Source organism: Solea solea, chromosome 13 (assembly GCF_958295425.1).
Source record: "Solea solea chromosome 13, fSolSol10.1, whole genome shotgun sequence".
Lineage (NCBI taxonomy): Eukaryota > Metazoa > Chordata > Actinopteri > Pleuronectiformes > Soleidae > Solea > Solea solea.
The window spans coordinates 5,628,417-5,650,864 of record NC_081146.1 but is presented as its reverse complement, the minus strand read 5'-3'; the positions used below and the strand labels follow the sequence as shown (position 1 = coordinate 5,650,864).

The following is a 22,448-nucleotide window of genomic DNA, read 5'->3' as shown; positions in this document are numbered from 1 at the left end:
AATAACTTAAGATAAACACTAGTCAGATATATAAAGATATTTAATGTTATCTAGATTACATAAGATTAGATAAGTGTTTTTTACTTCTTCTCCACACACTGTTGGTGAGCCAGCCAAAGGCTAAAATGAAATAAGCAGCTGCTGATGCCTTGGGCCGGCTCTGTCAATCTTTACCAGAGCCTCTGCGAGGACTACTGGTCCTAACAAGACAATCATTTGTATCTGAAGTGTTAGCGTACACACTCACATACTAGGTTTGCATACCTATTATTGATAGGACAGCCTCACCAAAACCTTATCAATAACCAGATAACACCAGACCACAATCCATGTTACTGCAGTCTTTAACCAGAGCCTCGTAACTGAGGTTCTGCCTCATTGACAGCAGCCTTTGGTCCATGAGGACTGCTCCTCCTATGTATTTGTACCAGAACAGGCTGTATAGAGGCAGCACAAATGAGTCCACACAAACCACAGAGTCCTGCTTGAAATGCAGCATTTTAATGAATTTATAAAAGCGTATTGGGAAAAAAAATCAACCCCCATTCATTATTTTCAGATTTTCTTTTCCTTTGTACATTTGGTAGGAATAAGGCAAAAAGTAGTCTCTTGAAAGAGCATTTCACATTAATTAATAATCATCCCCATGTCATGTATAAATATTATTAAAATCTGGATCGTTGCTACGGGGGGGGGGGGGGGATTCATCCTGTCTGAGTGGGTCCTTCAGCACATCACTGAAAAATCCAGCCCACCCACTCAATAAAGATGAAATAAAATATGGAGTCATTGGAATGGGATGCTTCTACTTTTGATTATTTTAAATTATAGAACAGGTGAAACTGTGAAATCAAACACAAAAGTGGATTTTCTCCCCTTTTGTTCTATTTCCTTTGTTCGTTTTGCTTCCAGTTCAAGATTAAAACAAACCAACTGACCAAGTGACGGTCTGAAGAATTAACTGTAGTGACAGAGTTGTTAGGTTGTGAGCAAGAGTCTATGGAATTATGACCTTTGACATTTGTGCATTTCAGAGTTGTCTCAACAGACAGACAGACAGACAGGAGTGGCTGACACCGAGCAGAGGGAGAACACGTATGGCAAGAAAAACAACTAAACCATCAAATGTGGGAAAGGCAGGGAGCAATGCATATCCATTCACAAAAATCTTATCCAAAGCTACAAAATGTTTTTCTTTTATCATAAAAGCTGTTAAAACTCTATAAAATCTTCTTTTTTTTCCAATCACAAATCAAATTAAAACCAGGACAAATGTACTGTAAAAACATTCAATAATACAAGGCCATTTTGAGTCGGTGTTAATGTACAGTGTGTGATTTACAGTGCTTGTGTAACCACTGGCAGCCATTTCCAAGAATACCCCCTCATTATTATTATTTTCATGTGCAGAAAGCCGTATGCATGATGTGTTAAAACAGAAAACGCCACGCGCCGGCACCGTGCTTCAGCTTCCTGCAGAGGGCGCTGCTGAAACCAGGTGCTCAGGTGAGACAGAAATGAAACGAAAAACACAGAGTCAGCGACCGACTCTGAACCCATGTACAGTGAGTGCAATTGTGTGTCGACAGCATGTAAGTCTCAAGTTGTACACGGCTCACATGTCTTCAAAATGAAACACAAAAAAAAAGATTCAACAAACAGGAAATCACCCCTGATTGGCTCACACTTACCCCACGTGGCACGATGGTAATTTCCTGTAAACATTTCACTGAATGTTTATAAAAACACCTTCCCGTTTACAACACAAAAATATATAGAAATTTATTTTTACATGAACATATATTTATATATTACTAAAGGCCTTATAATATTTTCCGTTCTTCTCCTTGAAAGTCACAGTTCCCTTCAGTGGATATTTAGCCTTAGACAGACCTGGAAGGAAAAGCACTCATTACTTCACGTCTGTCTATAACACAACATTATTAACTGAACGCAAAAGGTGAATCAGGCCTGCACTTGCTTACCATGCCAAGTCTTAGTACCCAGGTTTACTCCTGTTTTTTCGGGCTCCGTTCTTTCTTAGGCACCAGCGCCTTACGGAGGTATGGCATGATTAAATAGGCTACGAGGAAGAATGCATGACCACAGAAATACACAGACGAATACACCTGTAAAAAACAACAAAAAAAACACATGACACAACAGGTGAATCATCCATTCAGATCATTATAAATGATTAACACCTGTCCAATTCAAATTACTCCTCTCTACTATTTCCCGACACATTCCCAAGCTAAATTCAATGATGTGATGATACAAGCTACACACTTCATTCAGGAGATAAAGCCATTGTTTTGTTTCTTATCCCTACTGATGGATACATTTTTGAGCTCTACATTCTGATCATGGAGAAATCCCATGTTACCAATCATAATCTAAAGCCCTGGAATCACAAACGGTTGGCCATCGATGGTCATCTATAGCCCTCATCATTGACCATCTGCTTTTGTTGGCAGCTTTACGGCTGATTCAGTATGTTGAATCAGCATTCGTTGTGGAAATGACGAAGCAAAGGACTCTAGGCCAAAATGGCACACAACAAGTACCTCACATATATTTGGATATATAAACTCCTTTGAGTTCCTCATGTAATTTGGCAATGTTTTACTAAAAAAAACAAAAAAACAACCATGACAAGATGCCGCTGCGCTATCATGAGTCAATCCAACTGTGTGATGACCAACAGAGACAAGCAAACAGGATATACTCTGCCCACCACTGCATACTTCTTTCAGTTTCCCTTTTTTAATAGCTGTGTTTACAAAGACACAAATAATCTGACTCATTTGGAAACGCAATTTCACTCAAAGAGAGGGCTGGTATGTGCTGATCGATGATGATCCGACCGTGACTTCCTGGTTTAGTATCTGATCCATATAAATGAAACATGTTTCCATTTTGTTACTGTTGTATATCCATTCCAAAAACAATAATATACAGACACAAAAGTCACAGATGCAGAAGAATCGACTGGAATGGAAAGTAGTAACATCCATGCTCGTTACTCATTGACTGCTATTATTTTCACACGCTAACTGTTGCAGTTCGTCCTGGGCTTTACATATTTATATTTTGAAGAATAAAGCCCCTGAATCATATTTCATAGTCTCACAGGTATTTGAAACAACATGCTCAACAAACATTTAGTTTTTTCTTCATCCAGAACCTGTGACTCTAACGGTAGAGTTCCGGTGTTACCTTGAGCCATTTGTCATAGGTGAAGAGGCAGAATGGCACTAGGGGGTAGCCCATGAAGAGCCAGTGTATAAACTGCTGGATTACATAGATGAGAGGGTAGAGTGGGCTGTTGGCCAGCTTCGTCAACAAGGGACTGTCCCGCACCAGTGCGAGGGCCTGCCACAAACACAAACACACACACACACACACAGACAATGATTATAGTAACAGAACAAAAATATCACCTTCTAAAATTACGCCAATTTGTGACTGTATCAATATGTAATTAGTGCATTCAGCCATGGAAGCATTTGTTCAACCGTATTAAGTCATTTAATAACACACTTGCCACCTCCTGAAAGAAATGTTTGAGAACATAATTACTATTGCATCACTCATCACCACTGCACTGTACCTGTCTCTCTACAGTGATGATAAAGAATTCCATGGAGAAGCACAAGATGTAACCAGAGTGAAGGCCGTGCCATATCGTCAGAAACAACAGTGTGGCCACATGAGACAGAGTCTTGTTGCCAAGGAATTTCAACCGCTTGAAGACATGTCTGAAAGGACACACAGGAGGAAGAAATATCAATGGAGACTTCTTTATTTCTCCTTTTATCTTACCAAAAAATTAGACAAGGGTGGTGAGAAATGCATAATGAGTCAGCTATCAGTGTCCACAAGGCAACCACACACCTGGACCTCATTGTTGCATAGCAACTGCGATTCTATTAAAATATCTAAATTTTACAAGTCTATTTATTAATATAATTTTGGTGCAGACTGTGTTTTCAGTCCACATACCAGTGTTTCTCCCTCTCGGCACACTGATTGCAAGTTATGGCATTAGTTCTAAAGAGCAAGGTCAGTGAGGTAAAGTATGTGAAGCACAAAATGAAATAGTTTCTTAGAACCTCAGCGTGCTTTTATAGAAATCTGCACCTGCACCTTCTACACACGCGTTATACACAAGATGTTTTCAAATTAAAAACCAAATGGCTGACACACAAATCAAATATTTTTAAAGACTACTTTAAATTCATTTTATTTACAAATTGAATCTGCCCCTAGAGAAATCCTACTGTTATAAAAAAAATAGTTGAGCCTCTTCATTACATTAATATACAATTGATTTACTTCTAGCATTACCAGCATAGTAAATACACATAAACAAAGAAGAGCTATGTGAACAAGCAACTGTGCAATTAGGTCTGTTTTCTTTTAAATCACACCTTCCTGTGAATGCAACATTTGTTGATAGGCAATCATTTAGTTTAGCATTTGATGTCTACGTACCAGGTTCACCAACTATTTTATGCCGATAATCAGCATGTTTTTGATCTTTTTTAATTCTTATTTGGTGTTTTACAGCAGTTGGCATCCAAAATGTTAAATTACTACCATAAGATTTGGATCCTTCAGTTACAGTACATGTTTAAAAAGAATTATCATACCCGTCTCTGCAGTAATAGCTTCTCTGAGAATTATCCTAAATCACTCCTGAGATAATGTTTATGCTACGTATCCAAAAGGGAAGCAGTCTGGAATTATAATTAATTATGATGCGGCTGAAGCATGCGGCCTTAATATGCACTGCCTCTTCTGTGCCGCCGAAAAATTGTTTCGTCACATTTGCCACATCATTTTCCTTGTTTGAGGTTTGACTGGCCTTATTTCAATCAAGTCATTCAGCTCTGCCCTTTTCTTCTCATCTGCATGTGTCTTGCTATCTGGCAGGAGAATTAGCACATTACCTGTTTAACTGGATATGAATTACAAACGGTGTGTTGCAAGATGATTTAAATACCTTAAACAAACATAATTCAAACTAGGCCTCCAGTCAGATTTATTAAATACAGTACAAGCTATCATATTATTACCTGAACCTCTTTTTTACTTAACTGCTTAAATGTGTGTCAAGAGAACTGAACCTCAGAAGTGGCACACATGTGACTAAAAATAGCACGTTCTTTTCATAGGTCCAACCTTTTAGTAAATGTCAAGGTCTGTTATGGCCAAAGGCCACAAATCCCCTCCGTTGACCAACCATAAAGTCCTAATTTACTTCATTATCTACATGTTGACAGGCATTTCACATTTCCACTCACCAGTCACTATTATGTCCATTTAAAACTGTGTGGTTTTGAAGTGTAAAATGTAAAAATGAGCTTAAGTAGCTGATGCATTTCACCATGTAATATACTGTTAAATAAATAGCGTTGCACAGTGTGGTCAGCATCAAATGGTGTCACATGGGCAAAGAATTTCATTCATGAATATGTTGACAGTTGACTCTCAATATTTGCCTTAAAACCACAAACTCCTCCTCCCTGCGATGACTCTTGTCGGACAAATAACAATAGATAGAAGTCGTGTGGATAATGGATTGAACTGTCTTAACCTCAACCTGACGGTTGTCATCCAATTAATAGTTAACTTTTTTCTACAACACATGCTCACAGATTGCAGGCTCCACGTTTACCTGGCAGCCCAGGCGTTTGTGTTGATGTTGAAAGAAGCAATGGTTCCTCCAAAGAGCGGCGTGGTTTCAAAGAGCCACACCTTCATATTGGCACACGCGTCCCACTGGTGCCGTCCATCTACAACACCGTTGTAGCCCATGCCAGAGAGTATACACACGCCCTCCTGTAACACACAGAGGACGCAGCAGTTTCACTCATTGCTCATGTCACATCACACCATGAACCAGATAAACTGCTGATGCAGGTGTGCCGCAGAAAAAATGACATCATCAGCACACGAGTGAACAAAACTATATAAAGGGCAGTAGTAGGCAGTTGTTATTCTTAATGTTCACCTCAACACTGTTTATTAACACAGCTTCATCGAAGGCTGGGCACTATGACATCACAATAATACAATTTCAAATAAGTTGATTAAATAATTATCAACTTAAACAAAATTTCAGATATTTAAAGATTGGGTTTTGTGAAGGAAAGCTTTATCAATTATGTGCATGATGCATAAACATTAAATTGATATTTTTTAGGAACTGCTGTTGTGACATTGAAGAAAACCATATAACAATAGACAGTTATTGACCAGCATATATTGTATATAATATTCAGGCACCAAATCAGATGATTTGGTGCCCAGATGTTTGCCATCAAGTCTCAACAGCACTGCATGCACAAACTGAAATATTACGTGAATATACTTACTGCTATGACCCAGCAGCTGACATATTTATACAAATTGACTTTAGCCCAAAGCAGAATAAACACACAGCGATACCAGAATGGCTGAGCCTGTGGAGAAGAATAGTTTTGCATTTTAGTCGACAAAACAGACGAATCATCAGGTTTTCACATGTGTAAAGTTGAAATATGTAAGAGTTCACAATCCGATTATATGTCTGCATCTTTCTCACCTCATACTCATCTGTTAAGTAGTAGCTGTCTGGGTAATGAGGGCCAAATATTGCATATATGACCAGGAAGAAAAAACCCAGAGCAAACCTCTTCATAGCAGGTATAACACTGAAAAATAAAGAATGGGGAAAAGATGAGGCTGAGAGAGGAGAAGGTATTAATGTTAGTGTTAACTGCAAAGATGCAACTATCTTGTTTTTTAGCACATTTTTATTTTGGTCACTCCCAAGATTCCCACTCTTGAGACCTGTACCTGTTTGGAGGCTTTCCGGGGCAGTCGGTGAGTTCCCCTGCCACCAGCATCTGGTAGCTTCGTAGTGTAAACTGGGGCCCCACCAAAAAGCCTCCATAGAAGTAGGAGAAGCCGAAGACCTCAAGCAGAGATGGTACAGACGGCAGGGCTGCTTTCTTCTGATCTGCACTCAACTGGGACTGGTACAATGAAAGATAAATATGAGTGAAAGCAATGTGGGAAGCCAGCATACACAAAAAGGAGAAGGAAATGCATTTTCGAAAAAAAACTGATGAGCTAAGGATGGGCCCAAAAAAAGGGAAAATAAATCTACAATGATCATAAACTAAATGAGAGTGCACTAAATACTCATTAACTGGAATTCAGCTGCAGGCAGTAAAATAGGAACTGCAACTGTGTAAAGATGAGGCCAAATTATTTGAATTGTTTATATAAACCAGACAAACGAGATTTAAAGCATTTTCATACAGAAAAAAGATGAAAACAGAATGAGAATAAAGCAACAAAAGGGGCAATTACAGTACGAGTAATGTCATTATACATATGCTATACATTTTACACTGCCATCTCTCTCAGAATCCAACTATGGCCAGATTCTGCTCTTGTGGTGCAATGTTGAAAAAAATGAACAAGCCAGACTGTGCTGTGTCTGGTAACAGGTTCTGAGTTCAATTTCCATAAATCCAGTTTACAACACAAATCCTCTTATGTAAGACCTTTGCTAGCTTTATCTTGTGTTTTGTTTCGTCCTGTGTTTTCCTGCTGCTCTCCCTTTAGTAGACAGAGCCAGTCTGAGCTGACTGAGGCTAAGCACTGGAATAGGCAGAGTAAAGTAGACTATGGATTCTCCAGCAAAAAAACACCTTTTGTTAAATTGCTGTTATTAAACTGTTGCTTTGAGGATCCACACTATTCCTGTTTTCAATTTATTTTGCTTAGCTTCATTTCACACCATGCTCTGCGAGGATGTGTGTCCAGTCCTGTTGAGTTCGCCTGCTGGGTCTGTTTTCATTCTCCTGTGCTGCAACTTACTATTGTTTGTTTTTCAACAAAGCATTTGCTTGTTTAATCGACCTTGCTGTAGTTAATACGTCATGGTTTGTGTTTGAATCAAGGTTAAAAGCTGCGTTATGGTCAATGTACTGAATAGCTATGTTGGCATGGTAACATACCCTGTAACTATGCAGGGTCTACACTACAGACTATGATGGCATAGAATATGGAGATCAATCGTCGAGTATCTTTTCAAAATAAAAGGCTTGTGAAGATTACCCGTGTTTTGTTGCTTTCTCACAGTGAATTAAACAATCTGACACACTGTCCGACTTCCATTTTGAGAAACATTCAAAAAGACATCTCTTCTATTATTTTTACTGTATTATATAAAAGAAAAAAAAAACATTTTGGTACTGCCCTGCCCTGCAGCTGTTTGCATATCACTTAACACATGATTGTGCTTTTGTTGTGTGAATTCTAACTTCTAACTGTTGTCATGCCAGTAAATAGTAAACTGGCTATTTACTCAGGTGACATGTTTGTATTTAGTAACCGAATGTAGCTGAAAGGGAAAATAAAGATTGACAAGCGCTAAATTAAACAAACATGAGCAAAACTCAAACAAATATACATGAGCAATCAGGCAAAAAGCAAGAGATCGATCAACTCACTGGTTCCTTCCCGCCGTCATAGAAATCAAACGACAAACCTGTAAATCAGGAAAAGTAACCGTTGTCAGAAACTATAAAACACAACAAGAAAACAATATTAAGCAATATTAAGACAATATTAAGAGATTTGTGTCCACTTACCCACAAGTTTAAGCATGAGTACACAATGAGGCATCGTCCACTTGATGTCATACTCCTCTGTTGCAGTGAAGTAATACCCTGCCAGCAGGTATAGCTGCAGGAAGATGAGGAGGGACACAATTAAATAAAAAGACGTAACAAACAAAAGCATGAAAACACAAAATCAGGAAATTCACAGGAAATCTAGAGTGAACACATTTCTATGTAAACACAAGGCTTCATCACCACATGTGTTATAGTGCGGGTAAAAAGCAAAGCAAAATATTGCAAAAACAAAGGGCATGTGAAGCATGGGACTATATATGATAATATGATTACTGGCTTTACTGTAAATTGCCCTTCGACATACAGAAGGCTAGCAGTGTGTAAGCGCAGACAAGGAAAATAAAAGGAAACTCCATCCTGCAGATGCAAAAATCTGAGATAGGACTATGCAGTTAATCTGGGTAGAAGCACATGCGCCACTGCAGTAAAAGTCAGGCAGTGCACAACAAGGAGGCATTGCTACAGGTAAGTCTGGGTGCATAGAGAAAGAGAAAGAGCAAAAAGACCAGGACAGCTCACCATTTGGAAGGTAAAGCTGCTCAGGACAGCTGTTACTGTCCTTCCCATGAGCCTCAGCATCAGGAACTGGACAAGGACGCATACTGCGGAGTGATAAAGCTGAGGGCCTGGGAAAGAGATGGACAGAGGAGGGGTGGGGTTGATGGTGGGAGAAGTCAAGCGTGACTTGTAGGTCTGGAAATGACAACAGCACTTTTCCTCCTTCTCCACAGTTTAGCTTTGGCAGAGGTGATGAGACAATGGCAAAGCAGAGACATGATAAATATCCCAATTGAACTGAGCTTTCAAAGAAAGCCGGAAAAACAAATAATCCACAAGGAGAGAGATAAAGCAACAGACCTGCTGTAAAATCCAAGTGCAGCCCCAGTGGAATAAAGAAAAGAGAAAGAAATCAATGTTAGCAGTTAGTGTTAAGTCTAGAATGTCATTGGGTTCCACAAGGAAGTGCCATCCATTCCATCTGCCCAACTATATAACTTTGCACAATTATATTGATTTATATCAAAGATTTGTTATATTATATTGAATAATAAAATATAAGCCTTTATACTGTATAAAGCCTTATAGAAACAAGGCTACAAGCATATAAATAAGTTTTACATATGAATCTGGTCAAACCTGTGTGCCTGCCTACAGCAGACAACCACATCTACTTCCTCATCAAGTGAGAAGTTACTTAACTAGTAACTCATTGATGATTCATCTGCCTGCCAGTCGTTTAGCTTGATCTTCAACAAGGAGTTCCTCAGCCTTGATGCACTTAACTAACGTGTGTACACTACGTTAAAGCCACACTATGAAACTTGTGCTGGACGACCTGTCACAGTAGCTACATGCCACGATGACAACAGATTTGATGACTTCAAGTCTTAATTTTCACTGAGTTCAGCATTACTCTTCAACTTGATGGGTTAAATCTGTCCGTTCATTTACATGATATTTGAAAAAAACGAATAATTGTGTTAGTTCCACTAAACTAGACCTTTTGAAATAAACATGTAAATGCCTGTGCACACTCTGCAAGAACAGAGAAATTTGTTCTCCCTCTCTCTTTTCTTGCGCGGTGTCTGACAAAACTGGCCAGAAATTTGAAGTGGGTGTGGTTAATGCGGAAATGTTGTCCTTCCCTAAGAGGACTTCCCAGGCGTTCTGCACTTGTAAAGAATGAAATGTCCTGGCCAGAACTAACTTTGTTGTTATTGTTCTTCTTCTTCTTGCCACCTTGAGAAAAAGAACAAATGCCTCTGTTTTTGCGGAGTATGTACAGGCCTAAGTCAAATTTCTAAAAGTTGGACGAACAAGCCCAGATAAAGCAAACTGGAGTTTAACCTTCTTATTCATTTTTTTTTTGGATTTATTTAAATTTTACAGCTGTAGTATTTTCAAGAATTCAATGAGTGTATGAGTGCTTCTGCCCCTTTTTCCAAGATAACGTTCACAAACGTGTGATGCGCTGGTGAATCATGTCTCGGCTACCGTAATGACAAGTATATATGGTAATGACAAGTACGCATGCCAAATGCTGACCGAAGGGTTAACTGTATATATACAGTAACTTCAGTCACAAACATACTGTCTGACTATCATTCAGTTACATACATCTCATGGTGTCAGTGACTCATCAATGTGACTTTAAAGCTTTCATTTTAAGTGATGGTGTAGCGTCTATGTAAAGATGTTTTTTACTTGAATAGCTGTCAGTGTGTAGATTGTTCCTTCATTTATTTGTCTGCAAATGCTAATGCTTTGAAATCTGAAAAGAGTTATGGAGGTCACTGCAAATGCAAAGAGACAAAGAGTCAGCTTTAGTGAAATGAAATTTCAAAGTTGGCTTTGAAAATATTTCATGGAAAACATAAATGCATTCAAGGATACGGAGTTAGATAGAGTTTAGTGAGTAACGCTGGATTTAAAGATAAGATAAGATAAGATAAGATACATACATACATACATACATAAACATCCCCAGTACAACAAAAGAAACTTCAACTCTTAAAAAGCTATGGAGGACTTTATGCCTGTGCAGTCCTCCACAAACACAACACAAATCTTCCCCTTTATCTCACCAAAGTTGAATGCTGCTAGAGCCAGTCCAGAGAAGGTGTGGAATAAATGTATAACTGTGGAAGACTGGTGGAACAAAACGCGTCTGTAGAACAGAGCACAGGGATAACCTGCAGGAGACACAGAGAAACAAATACTCAGAGAAATTTATATCAGGAGTGTTGCTACAGTGTTGCTGCCTCAGCGATTATGACCTTGTGGGGTGGGGGGGGGGAGACACATGGTTGCCACACACATTTCAACACATTAACCCCACTGGTGTGCATGTGTGGTGTGTGCTGCTTTTAAATGTGGCGTCCAGATGACTGCCCTGAGTTGGACTACAGATTTAATTCTTACACTGAATCACTCTCTGCTTCAGTTGGACTTCTTCACTCATAAACTCATAATGTGCTACTTTGCATTAGTTATTAATTTGTACTAGTATTTCTAATGGCCAGTTTAAAAAGTGGCTGGTTGCTGCACCACCTTGTCAGAGAATCCCCTTTTTCCCTGAAACAATCCTTTGCAGCACCACCACGTTTTCGAAAATGTAAGGAATCTTGTCTCATAAACATCTAAGCCCTCGTCCAAGGAGACTTGAGCTGCAGAGCTCCTCTCACTGAGGTACCACAACATTGTACATTCCACTTTGAAATATAAAAGTGGGCAATTTTTATAGGTAATATACAAAAAATATACAAAAAAAACTTCAGCATCTCACTCTCCTCCCATCACATTTTCCCCATCAGATATTCTGTGATCTCAGACAGGGATCCTGTGCTGTTTGAAGAGTGGTCTGTGGTGTGGACTCTTGACTAATTGCACTGAGAATTTTATCATCACAAGAAAAGTGATGATAAAATGACTCATCTCTATCAGCTTTTATCTGAGTAGATGACAGTAGTAAGACTCTGAAACATTGACCTTCCACAAACCACAGAAATTACTAGATATCAAGGAAGGCAGGGATTACATATTAATGCTCCAACAAGGGCATGAGTTTACCTTTTCAGCTGGGTCTGTTGGTTTACTTTATATTTCTGGACAAATGTTCAATGAATTCATCTCAATAAAAAGTACAATTGTTGTATTAACCAACTAACAACAACCAACTGTAGATTTAATGAGCCACACTACTGGATCTGCACACCATCCTGCTGATATAAATATTCTCCTGGGCAACTTAACATTTAGTAATGTACAGTATATTACAAAAATAGCACACATTTGTTGAGTAATGCTGGCTTGTAGTGCTCTTTGCTTTTAAATAAAATGAAATTACGCAATTAGGTTATTTTCATTTTAGTCTCTGTGATGAGCAGAAAGGATTGACGTCAACATTACTGAGATACAGATACATGCATTTCTCCCCTATTAGTGAACATTTGTGAACATTAAAAAATAAATAAATAAACCAGCCTTAATAGGATAAAATAAAGCTCCTGTTGGGCTAATGATATGAGACAATTGCATGCAGGGAAATGCAGTTGTGAAACTGATCTGTGGATAATATGTGGCACATTTTTATTATTATTATTTGTTGTTTGGAATACTAATACTATTGAAGTAGCACACAGTGGAATACTATGTGGTTGCTCTTGCGAAGCAGCTGGCTGACCACTTGCATGCAGGATGAACTGCAGGCTTCTTGTGAAACATTTACATATTTTTATGTTTGTTTGTTTGTTTTTTAAGTACTAATGTATTCCACTAACCCATTGAATACAATACAGCTGCCCTTGCATAGCAGTTGGCTGGCCAAATAACCTCATGTCAAACCTATGTATAGCAGAGGAAATGCTGGCGGAACCTCCTCTCATTTCAGGCTCTCTTGCTGACGTTCAAAGCAGTTATGTGACCACAATATTAAACCGGGACAACGAGCATGCAACAGGCTGACAGAAGGTTTCAGTCCAGCCAATCAAACCATGGTGTGACAGACCTTGTACAATCTATTGAATGGTATTGAGTGGGGCTGCACACAGAGTAAAATAGATGTGTCCATGTGTCTGAGCAAAGTTCAGAGAACACTCTGCCTGTCATTCCCACCCTTTACCTGGAAGAAAAGCTGTTAGACAGCCTACAGTGAAACAACAGATTTGTTGGAGTAAAAATGTGTGTTTAGTTGAATGTAAAAGTGCTTGTCAACTGAATTCTCTATCCCTCCACTCAAAGTAATGAGGGGTAAATGGTGGGAGGCATATTTTGGCAGCATTTTTTCTCCATAACAAAGCTTTGCCCTCCCCCAACACCATCGTCTGTTTCTTTCACCAACATTGGTCTCCCATTCAAGTTCTCGTTCACTAAATCCCACAGTCCACGAATAACAAATTCACCACACTGAAGGAGAAGGAGGTGGTGGAGGAGGGTGTAATTCTAATGTGTCTAGTTTGGGAAATGAGTTAATGAGAGGGCAAACAGATCCTGCTACTATCTACCAGTATACACTATGAAAACTAGCCAAATACCAACACCTTCATTCAGGTTTGCCCGCATTACTTTAGCAGAAGGTGCTGATGTTTTAGCAAGAAACGTGAACGCTGAGCCCGTGTGTCCCATATTCACAAGCACGTTTACAAATAAGTCGCACATTTCTCCTGTAAACGTGTAACTGTTTACAACATAGCAGAGCAACACGACGGTTTTAAAGCCTTAAGCTACAGCTCTGTCGGTACCTGACTGACCCGTCATGTTAGCCGTGACAGTTACACGCAGGTGTGTGAGCTGTCACGGTGGAAAACTCGGCTGCTAGAACACAATAACGGATGACATGAGGAGAAACTCACCGACTAAAATGGATAAAATGAGTCGAACGGCTGGCTCCGGGGAACCTAACGACTCCGACAATTTCTCCATCAAGGGAGCCGCCATCTTTCTTGAGGGCGGAAATGTCTCTGACTGCGCCGCGACGGTTCGGTGAAGTCGACTGACCCACGGCCACTGCACGCTCGTGCTTGTGCAGAAGCGCGCTCTTGCGCAGACTCCCTCGCTTGCACAGTTAAACTGTGTACTTTGTTTCGTTTAGTTATCTAGATTCTTAACGCACCATCAAGGTTATATATTTGGGCTAATATGTATCTATAAGGAACGCAGTGCAGCAAAGCACAAGATAAAGAATTGCTCTGTGTCGCAAATCGGACAGAACTAACGATTTGGTGAAAGTGTGCTTTCATGTGGTGACACAAAGGAACAACAGGCTAATACACAAACCTTGAGGCTGTGGTCTATCTATTTATTCATTCGAGAGGCTTTATTGACATGGGAAACATGTATACATTTATACATTACATATATTTTCCGATAATTTACACAAGTGAATGTGCAAATGGAAAATACAAGAATTAAATAGAACATTTGCTTTTATTATGTCGACATAAGTAGCTCAGTTTACCCTGAAGTTATGTAAAGGAGATTAAACAATAGTTCAAGTATGTTTCTACTCCATTTTCTTCAGAGTTTTGCCTTGACTGTCTTTAATGACAACGTACTACTCTAATAGTACATGCTAATCGGCACAATTCACTCGGGGTCTCTCTACAATTGAGATAACTTCCCTATTTGGATAGGATATGAAGGGACACACTGTATACTTGATTATATTTCAACATTATTATGGGCTTCTCTTTAAAAGAAGCCTACTAGAAAAATATCTAAAGAGCTAACAAATCCTCTGCTGCTCCACCTGCCCAGGCATCACTAGTTGTTTGCACACATACTGTCTGATCATGGTGTAAAATTTGTCACGACAAAACATTTCAAACCATTTACAACAGCGACCGTATCAATAAAGGCAATAATACAATGTATATCGGCAGAAAATATAGTGTTCAACATCTTTGTAAAGTCTATTTATTTGTAATTTTCTTTTCCACGCATACGTGGGTTATGCAAGACAGGGATAATATCCTCCAATCAGAAGAGCCCATACTCAAGCAGACAGCACAAAGAGGGCGGGGCCCCTGTCGTCTCAACCAACCAAACGTGGCGTCAGTTATAGGTCTGATTCATTCAGTAATTCATCGACAAAACTACACAAAAACACTCATTAATGTGATAGAATCCTTTTTTGTGTGGTTGCTATCGCAGTCAAATACAGGGAAAAGTATTTGACTGTTTATGTTTCAATTATTACATAACATTATTACATAACATCAAGAGTTTAATTTTATTTAAGCAATTATTGGAACTCTTCAGCGACCTCTCCAAGATTGTTTTAACAACCTACCTGACAGACATCGTAAATAACTATGAACATTTCTGTAGTTCAATTAACCTTTGCACTTTTATTTTGATTAAATATAGTCAAAATATATACAGTGTGCAGTAAATGAGGGTATATACTTCAAAAGTAAAGAAAAAAAACATGATATAGGCTAACAGTTGCTATCAGTTATATATTAGATAAATACTTTTATGGAGGAAAACAGACTGTCATTGTTTATTTAAAAGAAAAAATACTACAAAGTGTGATGTTTATTTTATTTACAAAGCACTCTTAGGTTTAGTATCACTTCATTGACATTTTTCATTAATGATGTCAAATGTTGGCTTTCACTCCCAGGATCTATTTCTGTTAAATGTTCCAGAGGACCACACTGAACTGGGAGAAGGGTAACTGCTCCCTCTGCTTGGCATCATTTACAAAACCAGCTGAATCTTATAGATCTAGTAGAACTGATTCAAACTGCCCTGTTTGATCATTAAATGCTGGCAATTGTATATGCTACTATTACACTATACTTTTATATTATACTACAGTGTTAAACCTTGCTGTAATTTGTTATTATGGCTGTCTGTACCATTAGGACCATCTTGTAAAATATATTTGCAACCTCATTCAGGCTTTCCTTGTAAATTAAAGCTATGGTCACTAAATAATACTAACTTGTCGAGTGGCTGCATTTTAAGAACCTATTTATCAATATAATTGTTATAATAACTGATAACTAATTTTTCTTATTACACAGTAAAGTCCCACTCCTACAAGTATCTTTGAATGCATCATGACATTTGTTCTTTCACTTCCTCAAATGGAGTGATGCGTTCGCGTGCGTGCTGTCGTTAACCAATGAAGAGGAGTATAGGAGTGGTCTGGTGTCCAGCTTATAAAACTCCCACACTGCTTTCCGGCGCCTGCTCTCCTGCCCCAGTCGAAGTGTCCTCCCGCACACCGTCGTCGGTACCGTTCATAATTCCCACCAAGCACCTCCGAAGCAACCAAACACCGCAAACATGAGCAGGAAATTTTTCGTTGGTGGAAACTGGAAGATGAACGGAGACAAGAAGAGTCTCGGGGAGCTCATTCAGACCATGAACGGAGCCACCGTGGACCCCAATGTCGGTATGTGATTTTAAACACTAAACAAGGTTTAACCTTCTGTCAGTGTCAATGTTAGCTGATTTGGCCTCGAGCCACTTCCTCTGTGTACGTTTACGTTTAGCATCACGACCCTCCATCCTCTTCACTTTATGTCTTATTGAAGGTGCATTAAGTGAAATTCTGTGACATAAAACACAGCTACGTGCACAGTCAAATGTGTAGGTGCAGGTGAGTCACGCTGCTGTGCGGTTTTTGACGCTCATGTCAGTGTCGGTGTTGCGTTTTCAGCGGCACGTAGACAACTGCAGCCCTGCCTGCTGCTGCACGCTGCGTTCAAGGAAACTGGGTCATTTTGACATCCACACTTTGATCCTGCAGTAGGTTATTGTGAGATATTTTGTTGAACAATTATTGTCACTATTTGCCCATGAGCTTGGCAGTAAAACTGAACGACCACAGAACTAAACTAAATCGCATCCTGATCTATAAGCACGAGCCATGTAAGCCAGTGTCAAGATGACTGTAACTGGAGAAATAGTTAATATTTCATGGTAGTGAATTAAGAATGGTTACTAATGAACAGTCCTAGTGATTTATTTTGATGTCCCACAATGAAGAGTCTTTCCAGTCATTCCAGATCCTTTAGATTTAAAGGCCCTGTGTGTCCATACATGTGTTGGGGTATTATGGTGGCACATACATACCCTCCTAAATGGTACACACTGGACCTTTTTTAAAAAAAACAAAACATAGTTTGTTCAATAATCAGTAGTTTGTTCCTGTATCTATAAAACAAATGTAAGAGACACACATTATCTAATCGCTCATGGACAGAAGGCACATCTACAAATGTTTTAAAGGCATTTTCTAATAATTATCGCAGTACTATTGTGAATTTAAATTATTTTGGACACAATAGTCATGACGGCCCTGCGATGGACTGGCGAACTGTCCAGGGTGTACCCCGCCTATCGCCCGATGTAGCTGAGATTGGCACAGCACCCCCCGCGACCCTCTGGCAGACGATAAAGCGGTAGATGATGACTGACTGACAATAGTCATGACTGCAAATTGCCCTGTTGCCTTATGCCTATACTGAACATAGTCTTCCATTCAGAGTAATCCAGTCTACCATTTGTCCTACACCACTTAAATGCAGCACCATGTTGCTTCTGTCTGCTTCCTGCAGGCTTCACACAAACCAAACACACGATTTTACCGCTGCTGTTCTTTCATTGCTCGATTCTCAGGGAAACGCCAATGTGTCGAGGCCTGTTTCCTTTGTCACTGGGCCAGTTATGCTCTGCCTGTAAAGTGCTGTTATGCAACTGTGATGTTCTGTGTGTGTCTGCCACTGGCCTGGTCTGCACATAGGCAAACTGTTAGTTACTGTTAGTTTAGACTGTCCTTGAACCTTGCTCCATGAATGAATCCAGCCCTGCACTGTGCCAGACTCAACCCCAAGGAGGCTTTTCCCACCGCTCAGTCTCTTTTTGAGCTTAAAAGTCAAAGTTCATTTGTTTCCTCTACTGCACTGATTTTCTTCACTTGAAGGATATTGAAATACTTTTATTTGACCACATGAACTCTTGACTTTTCCTTGACTTCTGCAGAATGTAGACATGTTGGTGACCTTTTGGTGGCTGAACTCTGGCCTTTAATGCAGAGAGGTCTGAGTGTGGCCAGAGGGAGATGACCTTTACCAAAGATGTGTTTAATATAGACTCCCATAACCCCAAAGATACAGTTACCTTCTGAATGTCAGTGTCTTAACTCTGCTCTTGCAGAACACATTGCAGTTAAAGCATGTTTGCACATGAAAGGGCAAACATTTCACATAATTGTGCAATGTGAATCATTTTAAAAAGCAACAGAATTGACAACACTTTGGCACGAGTATTAAAGATGTATAATAATGTATTTTTAATGTCTCTAAGCCTCTGTGGTGTTGTGTAAATGTATTTAGCAACAGTACACTGTCGACCAGTTGGTCAGTGGTTTTCCATTATTCATCACTTCTACATCAATAATGATTCCTTTCTACCTAAAGTCTTTAGAAATGCAGTGAGTATATTTTCAATTCAAAATATTTAAACTGTTAAGTCACTATCTGACATTAAGGTCTATAGTCATTAATGTCCAATCCACTGTGGCCTAAGCTTTGTTTTGTACCTCTGTGTTAATATAGAGGTGGTGTGCGGTGCTCCAGCCATCTACCTGGACTTTGCCAGGTCCAAGCTGGATGCTAAGTTTGGTATTGCTGCCCAGAACTGCTACAAAGTTGCCAAGGGTGCCTTCACTGGGGAGATCAGGTACATCATGTGTCCATTTGAGGAAAATAATTATAGTGTGATACTGACTAATAAATAAGGGTAAATAACACACTTAATCCAGATTATAAATACTACAAATATTTGTAGATGGAGCCAATTTGCTTCTTTTGTGTTCATTGTATATAATTGTGTATTGTTGTTGTTATTATTATTATTATTATTATTATTATTATTATTATCATTATTATTATTATTATTTGTTGCAGCCCTGCGATGATCAAGGACTGTGGTGTGCACTGGGTGATCCTGGGACACTCTGAGAGGCGCCACGTCTTTGGAGAGAGTGACGAGGTAATTTTGGGCAATTTTATCTTGTGCTTTCTCTTTACACCACCTCTATCATTGTCTCTTATGCTAAGGAACCTAAGGAAGGCCTGGGCCGCACTGGAAGTGTGTCTAACAGGTCTGGCTGCGGAAAGTCTTGCTTTTCATTGAGACACAGGCTCTCAGATTTTCACCCTCACACTTCTCTAGTCAAACAAGCTCTCACCTACTTTCTCTGTTAGCAGTGTGCAGTGCACAGCAGAAAAAGATGATGACAATTATCTGTCACCACAGTTCCAAGTGTAAATATGTCACTAACACAACACATTCTGTGCGTATTTTAAAGTTTAAAAAATGATAGCGTTTCTGTTTTGCCTGAATTGATTCTTTGTGAAAATATTTGCTGCAGTGACAGATGCAAGTTCTGGCATGTAGAAATAATAATTTTAAATAAGACAAACCTTATTTAAAACATATAACAGCAGATCTGACACACTCCCTGTATAAACAACAGAGACGCACGGAATTCCGCACGCTAGTCACACACTGCACATGCATCCAGTGCTGCCCGGACGTCAAGTGTGACAAAAAAACGAAATGACTGTCCCCCCTGTGTTGTGCTAGCTCATCGGTCAGAAGACAGCCCACGCTCTGGAGAGCGGTCTTGGTGTGGTCGCCTGCATTGGCGAGAAGCTGGATGAAAGAGAGGCCGGCATCACCGAGAAGGTCGTCAATGCTCAGACCAAGGTCATCGCAGGTACATGGCTCATGACAACCCAACTGTGGAGATAAATATCCACACTGAATATTGTTTCAGGGGATGTTTGTGTTAGCTGGAGTCCAATCAGTGAAGAAATTCACGTCTTATCACACGTCTCTTTCACAGACAATGTAAAGGACTGGAGCAAGGTCGTGCTTGCTTACGAGCCTGTGTGGGCCATTGGCACTGGCAAGACTGCCTCCCCACAGCAGGTAAATATTAGAAACCACTGAATATTTCTTCACCCTTAAATACTACAGTCTGTTTTCATAACCCTTCATATGTCAATTTTTTGTGTGACCTCTCAGGCTCAGGATGTTCATGATAAATTGAGGCAATGGCTGAAGAGCAATGTGTCTGAGGCTGTAGCTAGCTCTGTGAGGATCATCTATGGAGGTCAGTGGAAATGATGAGGTGAAGATATTCTCGTTGTGACTTCCCACGTCAATCTCTTCTCATGAGTCTGTGCTCCTCTTCTCAGGTTCTGTGACCGGCGCTACCTGCAAAGAACTTGCCTCCCAGAAGGATGTTGACGGTTTCCTTGTGGGTGGAGCCTCCCTCAAGCCAGAGTTCATCGAAATCATTAACGCCAAGGTTTAAAAACAAAACAAAAACAAACCTGAACCAGATCAGAGGCCAGCTCCATTCAGATGATCTAGTTTCATCCTCCCTCACTTCCAGCACTTAGTCATCTTCCCCTTTTTATTCAAAGTATTTTGTGTCATGTTGTCATTCCTTCCTCGTTCTGTTATCTTTTCGGTTTCTCTCCTGGAGAAAATGGACAGGTTGACACATACACTGTACTGCACTGAAATGAGTCCACTGAAAATAGTCTGTGCATACTAACTTCCACACAAGTGCTCAAGCTGTAAAGACGGACAGTTACACCTTGAGGTGGACGAGGAGTCCACGCCTTTACTTGAACAGTTTTACCAACTCTCTATGTGTAAACAGTGTCACAGCTCTTGTCCATTAGATTTATTTGTCTGTTAATAATATTGGTGTCTCTTATGTATAGTTATGATGTTCTTCTGTGGCTATTTACCTCCCTCTAGACTTGCATGTGCTGCTCTCTCATTGGCTGTTCCACCAAAAGGGAGGTGTCCATTAAATGTTCATTACATTGTGTCATGGTCGATGGGTTTAAGGGTTGGATGGCTGTAAGGAAACATAATAAACGGTTTAGAGACTCTATGAGTGTGTTTTCTCTCATTTGTCACTTGCCTTGATGGCATCTTTCCTGTGGGTTTCCCATAAAACCATTCAATGTGTCTTGTAATTGACAGAAAATATACTATGTTGCTTTTACAACCTGCTCTTCAGGCTGCTGTGTTCCTACAGACATGATCCTAATCCCAGTGGTATTCTCAGGATTGAGGGTGTCTCATTACAAGAGTGAACTCCAGCTAAAACAATGCCATGCAGAGGAGTATTTCACTGCTATTTTTATCCTGGCACTGAACTAAAACAGACAGAGCAGTAAAAGGTTCATGTATCAGGGAAAAGTCTGCACCATCTGCCAGTTACACACCTACAGTATATAGACTAATGTGTATTGAACTGCAAAATAAAACTCAAAGCAACCTGAGAATTTAGGTCGAAATAAAGTGCCAAGTGTGCTCTCGTCGTTATTTTTAGTACACACATTCATTTGTGTATAATAACATGTTTTCTGAGGCCAGGTGAGGGGCAAACAGGATTTGTACGGGTCCTTGAAAATGCTTATAACTTTTGTAACCGTTTCTTTCAAAACAACTATTTGACTGAGTCACGCACTTATCAAATGAAGAAAAGAAAATAAGTTGTCAAATGAAAACTGCTCCAGCTGGGCCTCACTTGTTGTGTCCTTACAGAGATGTGACCTATTTTGGAATGGAAAACTTTTGTGCTTTCCTTTCATTTCTTTTTATCCTTGTGATATATTTGTTGCTTCTACTATACAATTTTGATAACTTAAAATAACTTCATATGATCTTTTCTGAAGTGAATTGAACCTGAGAAAAGGTGAATGAATCTTGGGCAAAAGGACACAAGGTGCTTTAGGTTTGTAAACCTTTATTTATACAAAGTATACTGGTTTGTCGACACACCCTGTTCACTGTTTGTGTAGAATAACATACAATGACAGTGACACGTTCTAAGAGACACAAACAGGTAAACTACTGGGAATGAGTTTTGATTTAAAGTGACATGGCAGATGTTTCCAGATCCTCCTTAGCAAACACTATTTTTTAAACCATAAATAATCACAGAAAAGAAAATATAATGATGACATGATTACTATTTGATCACCATTACATTATTTTTTTTTAATTGTATCTTAATATTGTTATTTTTATACAGTTTTGTATATTGCTATGTATGTATTATAGCCATAGAAAAGTATCACTGTGTATATTATATTATTCCATTAGTGTTTGTCATACTATAGATAGTATGATATAGTATAGTATACTAGAAAGAAAGAAAGAAAGAAAGAAAGAAAGAAAGAAAGAAAGAAAGAAAGA

General features: G+C 39.3%; 2 protein-coding genes and 1 non-coding gene across 4 annotated transcripts; 1 reads left to right on the top strand and 2 right to left on the bottom strand.

Annotated features, from left to right (window-relative positions):
* Nucleotides 1-479: 479 nt before the first annotated feature.
* lpcat3 (lysophosphatidylcholine acyltransferase 3) lies at nt 480-14,300 on the bottom strand. Of its 2 annotated transcripts, none has more exons than XM_058648448.1 (13): nt 14,051-14,300; nt 11,285-11,392; nt 9,219-9,328; nt 8,655-8,748; nt 8,514-8,551; nt 6,847-7,025; nt 6,593-6,701; nt 6,384-6,470; nt 5,684-5,847; nt 3,614-3,761; nt 3,220-3,375; nt 1,986-2,129; nt 480-1,893 (listed from the first exon to the last, which is right to left on the bottom strand). In XM_058648448.1, exons 1-12 carry the CDS (start codon nt 14,133-14,135, stop codon nt 2,010-2,012), a joined length of 1,398 nt encoding a protein of 465 aa, XP_058504431.1. In that variant the 5' UTR covers nt 14,136-14,300; the 3' UTR covers nt 480-1,893; nt 1,986-2,009. The 2 variants fall into 2 exon arrangements, with proteins under 2 accessions (XP_058504431.1, XP_058504432.1); XM_058648449.1 differs by having other exon boundaries at nt 9,219-9,325; nt 14,051-14,289.
* Nucleotides 14,301-14,876: 576 nt separating this feature from the next.
* Nucleotides 14,877-14,933, bottom strand: LOC131472014 (U7 small nuclear RNA). Its single transcript, XR_009242048.1, has one exon. It is a non-coding gene; the product is annotated as a U7 small nuclear RNA (small nuclear RNA).
* Nucleotides 14,934-16,382: 1,449 nt separating this feature from the next.
* tpi1b (triosephosphate isomerase 1b) lies at nt 16,383-21,135 on the top strand. The gene is made up of 7 exons (XM_058648812.1): nt 16,383-16,605; nt 18,773-18,896; nt 19,124-19,208; nt 19,806-19,938; nt 20,068-20,153; nt 20,250-20,337; nt 20,423-21,135. The coding sequence occupies exons 1-7, from the start codon at nt 16,497-16,499 to the stop codon at nt 20,539-20,541; spliced, it is 744 nt and encodes a 247-aa protein (XP_058504795.1). The 5' UTR covers nt 16,383-16,496; the 3' UTR covers nt 20,542-21,135.
* The last annotated feature ends 1,313 nt before the right edge of the window (nt 21,136-22,448 follow it).

Bases quoted from the DNA above. Each gene is read 5' to 3' on its own strand.
- lpcat3 (XM_058648448.1), bottom strand. From the start codon at position 14,135: ATGGCGGCTCCCTTGATGGAGAAATTGTCGGAGTCGTTAGGTTCCCCG. The intron at 9,329-11,284 runs GTGAGATAAAGG...CCATCTCTTTCC, and splicing joins TCTAGCAGCATTCAACTTTG to CAGGCCCTCAGCTTTATCAC. The intron at 5,848-6,383 runs GTAAGTATATTC...TGTGTGTTACAG, and splicing joins TCAGCTGCTGGGTCATAGCA to GAGGGCGTGTGTATACTCTC.
- tpi1b (XM_058648812.1), top strand. From the start codon at position 16,497: ATGAGCAGGAAATTTTTCGTTGGTGGAAACTGGAAGATGAACGGAGAC. The intron at 16,606-18,772 runs GTATGTGATTTT...GTGTTAATATAG, and splicing joins CACCGTGGACCCCAATGTCG to AGGTGGTGTGCGGTGCTCCA. The intron at 20,338-20,422 runs GTCAGTGGAAAT...TCCTCTTCTCAG, and splicing joins TGTGAGGATCATCTATGGAG to GTTCTGTGACCGGCGCTACC.